Here is a 12,063-nt window from a genome sequence, read left to right as displayed (position 1 = left end):
CACCTCAGGCAGTACACAATCCCCTGGAACTCCAGCTCTATGGGTATTTGACCCCCTCTTCTGGCCTCCACAGGCGTGCACACACACACACACACACACACACACACACACACACAAAGATTTTAAAATAAAAAAGAGGCGCTTAAGAGCTGGCTGAGCAGTTAAGCACTTGCTCTTCCAGAGGACCCAGGTTTGAATCCCAGCACCTCTACAACAGATAACAACCACCTGTAATCCCAGTTCCAGAGGATTCAATGACCTTTTGACCTCTGAGGGCACCAGGCACACATACAAAAATGCAAAAATACACACATAAAACTCGAATTTTTTTCCAAGACAGGGTTTCTCTGTATAGCTTTGGCACCTTTCCTGGATCTTGCTCTGTAGACCAGGCTGGCCTCAAACTCAGAGATCCACCTGCCTCTGCCTCCTGAATGCTGGGATTAAAGGTGTGTGCCACCACCGTCCGGCAAAACTCTAATCTTAAGAACAATTTGAGTTTCTTTCCCCCATACGGCCCAATACAACCTTGCTGGTATGACCTCACCCTTGCCATCACCTCCATCCCTCAACTCCAGCTCCTTGTCCTAAGGTGATCTCTTGCTTTCAATCGACTCCACCTTCAACCCTCTTTTCTAATCGTATCTACCCTCTCTACCCTCTCGGAACATCTATGTACTTGTCTGCTCCCTTGCACATTCACCTACTTCCGCTTACTGACAATTGATTTTTAAACTCTTGTCTCCCAGACAGAAACGTAAGTTCTTGAAGCTTTTTATCCAGTTATCTGTGCTGCCCTGAAGAGAACTCCCCGAGGTGCCACTTGATGCATTAGTTTTAATGTTGTATAGGTATAAAATAATCCTCATTTGTAACTTTGCTTAAAATTAAAACATATAAATTAAGAGATATCGCCGGGCGGTGGTGGCGCACGCCTTTAATCCCAGCACTCGGGAGACAGAGGCAGGCGGATCTCTGTGAGTTCGAGGCCAGCCTGGGCTACAGAGTGAGTTCCAGGAAAGGCACAAAGCTACACAGAGAAACCCTGCCTCAAAAAATAAATAGATAGATAGATAGATAGATAGATAGATAGATAGATAGATAGATAGATAGATAGATAGATAGATGATAGATAGATAGATAGATAGATAGATAGATAGATAGATAGATAGATAGATAGATAGATATCCTGCAAGCTTATGCTTATAAGCAAACATTTTCACAGCTTCCTGGCCCAGTAGTGAGTGAGTGAACCCGTTCTGTTTTTATGACAGGCTTTGGTCCCTGACTCTTCCACACTACTGTCTTATCATGTGCCAGCAAAACCTGTGCTCTAGTCCATTTCTCCTTGACCCGCCACAGCATGAGGTGAGGGCAGCGTGCACAAAACAAAGTAGATATTAAAATTAGTTTATTTTTCTACTTAATTTTTAATAAATGAGAAGAAACACAGTAGTCTTGTCTCATATAGAACATTTATAATACATAACAATCCATAAAGCCTCATGGTGAGGTAGGAACAGCTTTGGAAATAACACACAGTCATAAAACACACAGAAATTAGGGAAAACGTTGCTGCACTTGAGTTCTGTCTGCACCGGTACTCAACAAAGTGAGAGCCACATCAGCTGCACTGTTGGCCCAGAGGACAGGTGGCAGCAGACAAAACCAACATGAGAAAAGTCTCAGAGAATCACAGACACACTGACACTCCATTGTGCTGTTTCAAGGCAGACCCTATCATGGCGATTTGTGTCTTTTTATATAACCACATATTAATTCTATGTTACATTCTCCTCAGCATCTTTTTACCAGACACTGAACCTTAATATTTTTGGTTTAAAAGTTTAAATTGATTAATATACAAAAGGCTCTTGTGCCAGTGAAAATGACTGCTAAATATTGCAGAGCTTGTTAGTAAAACAAAAGAGCATCATCATATACACATACATATGTATATATGCAGCGCTGTATCAAAACAGTGTGATTACAGTCCCATTTCCCAGACCGTGAGCACTAGGACAGTTTCAATCACAAAAAGACAACAACAAAAGCCTCCCACCTTTCCAAGACCCCTTAACACTGTTTTATCACTAAACTGAAACGTAGTATTAAAATATTTTCTATTGTAGAATCACACTCCACATTTGTGTATGACTACCTTAAGACAGCAGGTTAATGACATTTATTGTTAAATGGTATCTTCTTGTAAAACAGTAAAAACATTCAAAACCAGTTTACATACTGAATACTTCACATTAGGTTTTGCCTTTTCCCTCAAAACTTTCAGACACTCAAAATAACAGAATGCTGACAAGACATACACACATAAACAGCTTCCTGCAACTTTCCAAACCCTTCCTGTTCAAATTACACATCTTAGGCTAAAGTCATTCAGTATTTTTGTTTTTAATGTGAAAATACAGTAAAATGTTTGAGGATTGTTCTTCATGTTCTAGCCTGTACTTCTACAATGTAGATACCCTCCAGAAAAGAATTACTCCTACAAGCTGACCATGGAAAATGAAATCCGTCCTTCCAAGACTGCACACAGCTTGAGGAGTCCTGGTTGAGTGCAATCTGGGAGCATGCAGCACCTTCTCCCTCAGCTCCAGATGACAGACAGGTCCACACTGGCCTTGCTCACCCCCTAGAACTGACGCAGCGAAAGGAAGCACATTTAACAATGGGCTAGTCCCGAAGAGGCCAAGGTAGCTCCCCGTTTCCTTTCAAGAAAGAAGCTATTTTGGAAAAGACACTCAAGTCCCACAACACTTAAATACAAAAAAAACATATCTTTTTTTCTTAAAGATAATGCTAATATAGCTAAAAATGGGTTAGAAAGTGCATTGTAAGGAAATAAATAATTCTCTAAAACTCCAAGGTGAGCGGGTGCCATGGATTTTGCTATGACAAACACCTTTGGAAAAAAAAAAAAAAAAAGCCTATGGTACCACTTTCTACATAGAAGCCGCTTCCCTAAAGCACTTCTGAAAATAGGTTGACATAGCCCTTGTCCCAATTCCTGGGGCACCTTCGTCATGAACCCACCCAGAGTGTTTCTGAAGGGCACACTTTCACCAGTCACCTTGCTGTGACACTGGAGTTCTCTCTTGTCGTCACCCATAGATCTCTCAATTTCATGTTAAAATAAAACAAAACAAACAAATTTTTGCAGAATTCAAAGTAACCATCTGCTAAGGTGTTGGATCGCACATCAGTGAAGCATTATGCAGGCTGATGGTCGGCCCAGTGCAGTAAATGGGAACTTACAAACTATGTTCCTAAAATTAAATTTCTCATCAGAAAATCCAGCTGTTCTTAAGTAGGCCCATTGTGCCAGCAACAGGCTTTTTACGTAGGGAAAGACCATCCCCTCAAAGTAACTGTCATATGCTAACACTTCCATTTTCAGATTATTAAGCAATGAATTATTTCAAATCCCAAAAGTAGTCAGCTATAAAAGTTATTGAAGTAGTCAGGGTACTCTGTTCCTAGAAAAATAGAGCTATATACAACTGATATTAATAGTCACTCTTTTGAAGACAAAACTCTACATTCTCTTCACAAAACATTAACCTTTCTCTGTCAAGGAAAATATAACTTAAGCATCTTCCAATGTTTGCGCTGGGTTTGAAACCAGTGGCAGAGAAACAGCTGTGAACGACTTCCTGAGTACAAGGAAGCACACTGGAGAGCTGAGCGCGTCCTAAGACGCTCTTATTAACTTTGCTTTCTAAAATATTCCAACTGCACGAACCATCCAATTTCTTTCTTTCACTGGCTCTTGGCAAAAAGCACAGGCTGTGCTCGCTGCTGTGCATAAAAAAGGTTTTTAAGACACAATTGTAGATCACTAGTTGCAGTTAACAAAGACTAAGTCTTCATTCTCAAAAATATTCATGCATCTTGAAACTTTTAGCTCAACATCGCTAATACCAACCAGTCTCCGAGAGAAAGCAGACACACTGGCAAACGTGTTTAGAGCAGCTTTGGTTGACTAAAACCACTCGAGATTTTCAAGATAACTTAGACATGTAATCTCAGTATTAACACAGAATAACCTACAAGTTTGCGTTCTTCCCTGCTCTTACACTCTACCCCTCCACTGTATGTAAACTCTAACTCCTTTTGTGAACTAGCTCAGTTTACTAGATGACTAGCAGTAGGGAATACAGAATAGTAACCACTCATATTTCCTGCTAGTAGTCATGAGTCATCCTGAAAACACGCTGCCATCATGTTAAGTTTATGATCTCAAAGGGCAAGGAGCTATTCCCTAAACAGCAAAGGAAACTAACTTGATGATTTTAAAGTCAGTCTAGCAACTACAATTCTAACAAAGAATGTATAACAATGGGGGGGGGAGGGGGAAGCAGAGAAATTCCAGTAACAATTTTATTTATCCCCCTAATTTTTATCATGGGAAAACCAGGAATCAAATGTCATTATGTCATATAAGGTTTATACTTAAACAAAAATGTAACATAGTGTTAAAACTGGCTTTCAAAATGAGTTACAGCATAGCTGCTCTATGCACTAATAATCACAGGGCTGTAATGTAGAACATTCTATTATGCAGTTCCATTATGTTCTTACAAAAATAGAATTAAACTGTGCGACCAGACAAGGACTTCAATTACACTACTTGGCAAACTTAGTATTTCAATGGAGTCTATTTTCTCTTGCAGTTTAAAAGCAAAGTCAAATATCACATCTTTTCCAAGACTCACAAAGATGATTCGGGTTTTTTTGGCACGTTTTTAATCTCTATCACCACAGCAGGGAGGCTGCCTTCAGCTTTAGTCCTCCTGGGCTTCTTCTCTAGGTTCTCACTGAGTTCTAAACAAGAAATGCTAACTGTTGGGGCCTTTTCTGCATCCTTTACAGAAGGGATCTGTGGCCGTGTCCCACAGCACTGCTTCAGAGCACACTGAGTTCTGCAGGCAAGTTCACACGGGACTACACTTGATTTAGAGCCCACACTAGCAAACTCTGGCTGGATGGTAGTGGCGTGAATTCCGTGATTGTGAAAAACATCTTTGATGGTTTTGGCCACCTGCATGTACGAAGTTGGGTCTTCACATTTTATGTGAGCAGTGGCGATGATTCTGCTTCCAGCGAGCTGCCAGACATGTAACTCATGAACTTCCTCAACGCCTTCAACATCTCGTAATTCTTTTACCAAATGTCTGATGTCAATTTGCTTAGGAACAGTTTGTAGAAGGATGAGAGCAGATTCCTTAAGCAATGGGTAAGTTGTGTAGAGAAGTATACAAACCATTATAACACAAAGAGTTGGATCTAGGTAGAGCACCCAGCACGGACCGGCCTCCCGAACCAGGGCCTGGGTGTTGTTGATTAGCTCTATAGATGTTTTGCAGGGATCACGGAAGCAGGGGTTTATACAGAAGTTGTCTTCAGAACAACCCTTCCACAAAAAGTAAAAGAGTGAGGCGTTCACCACCACGATCACGGAGCCCAAGGCGTCCCCAAGGACGTGCAGAAACACTCCTCGCATGTTCAGTTGTGCCGCCTTGTCGTCTTCCGACTCCAGGTTGTCCGGCTCCTGGATGAGGTTCCCGTTGACTTGTACATCCACAGGGTCATCACCTCTGGATTTCTCTGGCTCTACAAAACAATTTTAATTCAACACATTTAATGTGTTCAGACGAACGTCTTGTCTAGTGGTGAAGAAGTTGAAACTTGTTTCATAAAGCACAATAAAAGTATGCTGAAGCCGGGCGGTGGCGGCGCGCGCCTTTAATCCCAGCACTCGGGAGGCAGAGCCAGGCGGATCTCTGTGAGTTAGAGGCCAGCCTGGGCTACCAAGTGAGTTCTAGGAAAGGCGCAAAGCTACACAGAGAAACCCTGTCTCGAAAAACCAAAAAAAAAAAAAAAAAAAAAGTATGCTGAGAACAACACATGATGAACTGACGTTCTGGGCACTGCCCGGCCATAACGGGGGACCAAATTGTGCCATTAGGTTATTGTTTCTTCATTTCCTTCCCACCCTCTCGCCCCTGCCCGCCCCTCACTACTGGGCTGGTGCCCTGTAAACACTTTGCTTCACTTTTCTGACACATACAAGAGAGAAACAAAATGTAAGGCCATCTGTTAGGCGCAGCTGAGAGGTCCTCTAACACAGCTGATCTGATGTGGAGCTCTCTGTAGTCAGCGGCATCAGCACACTGCTTGAGAAAAGTGTTATAGATAATAAAAAATAAAAATATTGTACACAGTGTCTTGATAGCGGGGGTTACAAACTGACAGACAGACAGCCCGGGGCTTTGCCAGGTGGTGGTAGCACACATCTTTAATCACAGAACTTGGGAGGAAGATGCAAACCCATCTGAGTTCAATGCCAGCCTGGTCTACAAGAGCAGATTCCAGGGCAGCCAGGGCTGTTACACAGAGAAACCCTGTCTTGAAAAAAACCAAAACCAACCAAACAAAAACCACAACCTGTAGCTATCAATGAGGCTGGCACTCAACAATCACTAAGACACTTAAAAGATTGAATCAGGGTGGGGGGGTAGATTGAATCAGGGTGGGGTGGTGGTGGCTCACATCTTTTTATTCTTATCACTTGGGAGGCAGAGGCAGGAGGATCTCTGTGAGTTCGAGGCCAGCCTGGTCTACAAAGGGAGTTCCAGGACAGCCAGAACCGCACACAGAGAGACCCTGTCTTGGAAAACAAAACCAAAGTTTGAGTCAGATGGCACACCTGCGTAGTTTCATTTTCTTCGGAATGAGAGAAAACCTTTGCCATGCACCATCTGAACATGTTACTACGCATTGGAGAAGTTAAACTGCCTCTTAGTGTGAATTAGGCAGATTTAAGCGGCAAGAAAAAACTGGAAGGAACACAAAATGTGATCATCGAGCTTGGGCCGTGCTGGCTGACTCCTCATTTCTTTTCAACAGTCATACCCTCTCAAATTTCCATCAAGAGCACATGTGCTCAAGATGACAAACGTTCCTTAAAACCACGAGGGAAATACATCACCATCAGGTCCAGCACCAGTTTGCCAAACCCTGAGAGGTAAACGTGCAACGTGCCCTGGCAGGTCCCTAACCTGTGATTTTCCGGATTAGGTGGTCAGTTCAGGGAAACACACGCTGCCGTTCACAAAGGCCGCCTGTAACCAGGGCCCACACACCCTCAACACATCATTATCAAACTTGTTCAGTGGGCACGAAACCACCGCGCCCCCGGGTGCGCGGGGCGTGGCACCGAATCCGGTCGCCAGGGGGCGCCCGTCCCGACCCCTCTCCGGCGCTCACCTGCCTGGTCCGCCTTGAGCCCGTTGGAATTGCTGGTGTTGGCCACTAGCGTGTTGGTCTCCTCCTGGTCCGGCGCCCGTCCCGGAGGCGCGCCCGCCTCGCCCCCTGCGCGGCCGGCCTTGCGCGCGCTCTTGGCGAGGTGGCCGTGGCCGTGCGAGTGGCCGTGGCCCGCGCCCTGGCCCTCGCCGCTGTGGTGGTGGAACAGGCAGAGCCCCAGCACGTTCACCAGCAGCCCCGCCACGCCGACGCCCAGCACCACGAGTGGCTGTTGCATCTCGTGGGGCTCGATGAAGCGCTCGACGGCCTCCAGCAGGATGGCGAAGCACAGCCCCGTCAGGAAGATGGCGTTCACCAGCGCGCCCATCACCTCGGCGCGGATCCAGCCGAACGTGTTCTTCTGCGTGGCGTGGGTCCTCCGGGCGAAGCGCTCGGCCACCAGCGCCACCACGAGCGCCAGCACGTCCGACAGCATGTGGAAGGAGTCGGACAGCATGGCGAGGGACGCGGTCACCCGGCTCACCACCACCTCCAGCACCATGAACATGAAGGTCAGCAGCAGCATGCACAGCAGCCGGCCGCGGTTGCGGCCCCAGCAGCCCATGGCGGCGGCCTGAGGCGCGGCGCTGAAGCGGGAGCGGCGCTGTGGGGGAAACCGCCGGCGGCGCAGCGACTCAAGCGCCGGCGCTCGGCTGGACGGGCGAGGCGGAGGGCGCGGGCGCGGGAGGGCGACTGCGTGCCGAGGGGCCGCCGAGCATCGGTCCGAGGCGCTCGGGAGACGGCGTCCGCGGCGACTGCGCTCGGCCCGGCGGCGGCCGCCGTCTTAACCCCCCCTCCCCGCCTTTGCAGACGGTTTACAAAAAAACTTTGCTTTGCACTCGGAACCCCCGTTTTCACACGGACCCGAGCGTGACAAGGCCCCCGGTGCCCCGCCCCCCGGCCCGGCTCGCTTCCTCATTGGCCAGGAAGGCCTCACGACAGCCGTGGCGTCCCGCCCCTCCGCAGCCTCTATTGGCTGGCGCGGCGGAGGGGCGGGAGGGGGCGGGGCGAGGCCGCGGGAGCTGCGGGCGGGGCCTGTGTTCTGGGGAGCCGGGCGTGGGCCGGGGGCCGCGGCCGGGTGCAGCGGCGGGCGGTGCGGGGGAGGGTGGGCGCGGGCCGCGTGCAGCGGAGGGCAGGCGGCAGGGCGGTGGCGCCGAGCCCTGGGGCGTAGCGAGCGGTTCCCGCTTCCCGCGCTGCGGATTCCGGGCTGCGGTCCCTGGGCTGCGGTTCTGCGGCGCCTGCCCCGCCGCCCTAGACTTTGATCCTGCGATCCGGGTGCACGTGGGGGCGGCTGGGTGACAGGTCGGCGCCCGGGAGGGGCGGGGAGTGCGGGCTGTGCGGGCCGGCGGGGGCGCGGCCGAGCGAGGAGCTGAGCTGGAGACTGGCTTGCTACCAGCCCGACCCCAGCCTCGGGAACAGTTTCCATCCAGCGGGTCACCCGCAGGGCCACCTCCTCGAGGGAACCGTGTGAAGTCAGGCCTGCCTGTCACCGACTCTGAGGTGTGGGGTGCAGACTTGGAGCAGGAGCCTGCTGCGTGACTTGGGCAGGTCACCTAATCTCGCTACACCTGTTTCTTCATCAATAGAGGGAAGGGTTGGGCAAGTGGAACTCTTCTGCTTCCTTCTAGCTAAAATTCCAAGGCTCTGTGATTTCACACTATTTATAGGCTACAAACCTCCGAACCCTTGTGTGGGCTGCTTAGAGGGGGAGGGGCGGCCAGAATACAAAAGAAAAGTGCCTGGGAGGCACCACGAACCAAACACCCTTGCTGAGTTGGACTAAGATTCCTTGGAGTTGGCCCTTTAAGTGAGACCAGTGGATGTGTGCACATCTCAGTGGTTAAAGGTCCCCCAGAGTGATGGCTAGAATCATCAGTGGCCTCAGCTGGGCCACCAAACCTGAGGAAGGACCCCTCGGTGCCAGCCATTGCATTGAGATATGCGTGGCCTGTGTTCTTTTGCATGAAAAATTCTACTTTGTGGCTTTTCAAGAGGAAACTGTGTTGCCCTGGCTGCCCCGGAACTCACTCTGTAGACCAGGCTGGCCTGGAACTCACAAGAGATCCGCCTGCCTCTGCCTCCCAAGTGCTGGGATTGAAGGTATGAGCAACCACTGTCCGGCAACAATTCTTATTTCAAGATTGCCTCTCATTTGTACATGATGTTCTCATCCCTGCACCCAGGCTGGAAAGTTGGGTGCATCCTCATCTTGGTCTCGCTGAATAGGAAAGCTTGGAGAAAGATTTCCAACATCGTAAGGGAAGAAATGGCAGAACTTGGTGATTGAGTGCATATCGGGAAGCAGAGCTACAGGGGAGAATTAATGCAGTTGTCTTTTGAAACCGGTAAGGGAAATGCTGCCATCAACGATATTTTATTGGATAAGGAGTGGGACCAGAACCTGTCTTCTAGGAGAAAACAGTTCCAATAGTGGTGTTTGGGTTGGTGGGTCTAGGACTCCAGTAATCACTCCCCCCACCCCATGCACACACACAAATGGGAAACACAGCTTCAAACTCTCTTCCAGCCTGCCTATATAGAAGTTTAAAATTGGAAGCCACTTATGGTCAAGGTATCCTTATGTATGTGGCTGGTCTGTTGGGGACCATTTTGCTTCCTACTGTGGCCTTTTTTTTTTTTTTTTTTTGGTTTTTCGAGACAGGGTTTCTCTGTGTAGCTTTGCGCCTGTCCTGGAACTCACAGAGATCCGACTGCCTCTGCCTCCGGAGTGCTGGGATTAAAGGCGTGCGCCACCACCGCCCGGCACCTACTGAAGCCTTTTATTGAGATTCCTTTAAAGCAGTGGTTCTCAACCTCCCTAAAACTACCACCCTTTAATACAGTTTAACACAGTTCCTCATGTTGTGGTGACACCCCCAACCATAAAATGATTTTTGTTGCTACTTGGTAACTGTAATTATGCTACTGTTATGAATTGTAACATGTGTTTCCTGAAGTCTTAGGTGACCCCTGGGAAAGGGTCATTTAACACCTAGGGGTCTTGACCGTAGGTGGAGAACTGCTGGTATTAAAAGCATTGATATGCAAAGCAGAAATAATAGGGAATGTGAGGCAGCCTTGCCCTGCCACAGGGCCTCGCCCCCTTACAGGCTAAATAGACCAGCCTGGAAGATGTTTGGATGTGAAAGCCATCTTTTCAGACTGCAGCCCCCTCTGAGGTCTTTTTCACATTGAAACTGTTTGCCAGACAGTGTGCTTTATTCCCTCATCCCCCTGGTAGTGGGGGCAGGGCAGTCCAGTTCCAAGGTGTGGAGAAGTCACAATGACCAGCCAGCTCCAGAGTAGCACAGGGTGGGGACCAGCTGAGTGGCTCAGTGATTGCCCCGCATGAGCAGAGAGCACCATAGCTCCGGACTATTGGCAAACCACCTTCTCCCTTAGCTGGGTGTTTTTGTGACAAGATCTCATTGTATAATAACCCTGGGGGCTCTGGAACTCACAGAGACCTGCTTTCTGGGCCTCCAGTGTTTGGGATTAAAAGGTGTGCACATCCATGACCAGCCCTCCCCTTCCTTTGTGTGAACAAAATACTTTGGTAGTTTGACCCAAGGTTTTGTTTTGTTTTGTTTTCCTTTTCCACAAGTTGCCCTAGACACTTAGGTTTCTTCTTGTTTGGTTTTTGTACTTGTGACAGGGTCTCGCTGTGTAGCCCAGGTTGGCCTTGAACTCACCAATCCTCGACGCCACTCTCAGAGTGGGTTTAACTGGAGGGGCCATGTGAATACTTACCAGCACCTCCTTAGAATGTGGCCTGGGTTGAGTAAATGAACTCTTTCTTCCTCCTGTCAGAGAATTTGCCTGATACTTTGCTTCACATCTAAGCTGACTTAATCTAGCACACTTTAGAGATAGAATACTTGCAGTTTTGGAAATTGCCAGCGTGACTTCAAGGCAAGTGTAATTCAGCCCCCAGAACCTACCCTTGCTCCTTGTGAAATTTGGGAATAATCATACAGGATTGTGAAAGCCCTAAACACAAACACACCTCTGAATTGATATTATCAAAAATCAGTGTAGGTGGGTGTGGTAGTACTTTTTTTTTTTTTTTTTTTTTTTGTGGTTTTTCGAGACAGGGTTTCTCTGCGTAGTTTTGCACCTTTCCTGGAGCTCACTTGGTAGCCCAGACTGGCCTCGAACTCACAGCAATCCACCTGGCTCTGCCTCCCGAGTGCTGGGATTAAAGGCGTGCGCCACCACTGCCGGCTGGTAGTACTCTTTTTTAATCCCTGCCCTTTGGAGCCAGAGGCAGGCAGATCTCTGTGAGTTAGAGGCCAGACTGGTCTACATAGATCTAGGCAATTCAGGGCTTCATAGTGAGACCCTGTCTTAAAAACAAAAAACCTAGTGTAGGGCCAGCAAGGTGGTTCAGCTGGGACCGGTGTTTGCCAGGGCCTGGTGACCCGAGCTTGATTCTGGGGTCCACATGGTCCTCTGACCCCCATACACATAATGGGTTGTTGTTGTTGTTTTTAAGTTTTAAAAGTCATTGTATAAAGTTGGGCCTTGCCTGGAAAAATCCCTCCCCCCCCAAAAAAAAACCAATAAAACCAACCAACCAAACAAGCAAAAAGTCCCACCACAGAACCATGTGAACACCAGATTGCATTTGACTTCAGTTGACACTGAGCCACACCCAATGTCCACTCTCAAAGGGAAACTCGGGGAAATTGTTTATTTCTGTGTCTTTTGGAAAGCACTTGAGCCGTTACTACACATGAG

The 12,063-nt window shown here is 48.2% G+C and overlaps 1 protein-coding gene across 1 annotated transcript; it reads right to left on the bottom strand.

Annotated features, from left to right (window-relative positions):
* Positions 1-1,394: 1,394 nt before the first annotated feature.
* Slc30a1 (solute carrier family 30 member 1) lies at positions 1,395-8,111 on the bottom strand. The gene is made up of 2 exons (XM_006988150.4): positions 7,288-8,111; positions 1,395-5,631 (listed from the first exon to the last, which is right to left on the bottom strand). The coding sequence occupies exons 1-2, from the start codon at positions 7,886-7,888 to the stop codon at positions 4,730-4,732; spliced, it is 1,503 nt and encodes a 500-aa protein (XP_006988212.2). The 5' UTR covers positions 7,889-8,111; the 3' UTR covers positions 1,395-4,729.
* Positions 8,112-12,063: the final 3,952 nt, after the last annotated feature.

The sequence above is a fragment of the Peromyscus maniculatus genome, chromosome 11 (assembly GCF_049852395.1).
Source record: "Peromyscus maniculatus bairdii isolate BWxNUB_F1_BW_parent chromosome 11, HU_Pman_BW_mat_3.1, whole genome shotgun sequence".
NCBI classification, from domain to species: Eukaryota; Metazoa; Chordata; class Mammalia; order Rodentia; family Cricetidae; genus Peromyscus; species Peromyscus maniculatus.
The sequence above is the reverse complement of the archived record's forward strand: the minus strand, read 5'-3'. Positions and strand labels throughout refer to the sequence as shown.

What these genes read in the sequence shown, in the direction of transcription:
- Slc30a1 (XM_006988150.4), bottom strand. Translation starts at nt 7,888, where the DNA reads ATGGGCTGCTGGGGCCGCAACCGCGGCCGGCTGCTGTGCATGCTGCTG. An exon ending in GCTCAAGGCGGACCAGGCAG is followed by an intron (nt 5,632 to 7,287) that starts GTGAGCGCCGGA and finishes ATTGTTTTGTAG; the next exon opens with AGCCAGAGAAATCCAGAGGT.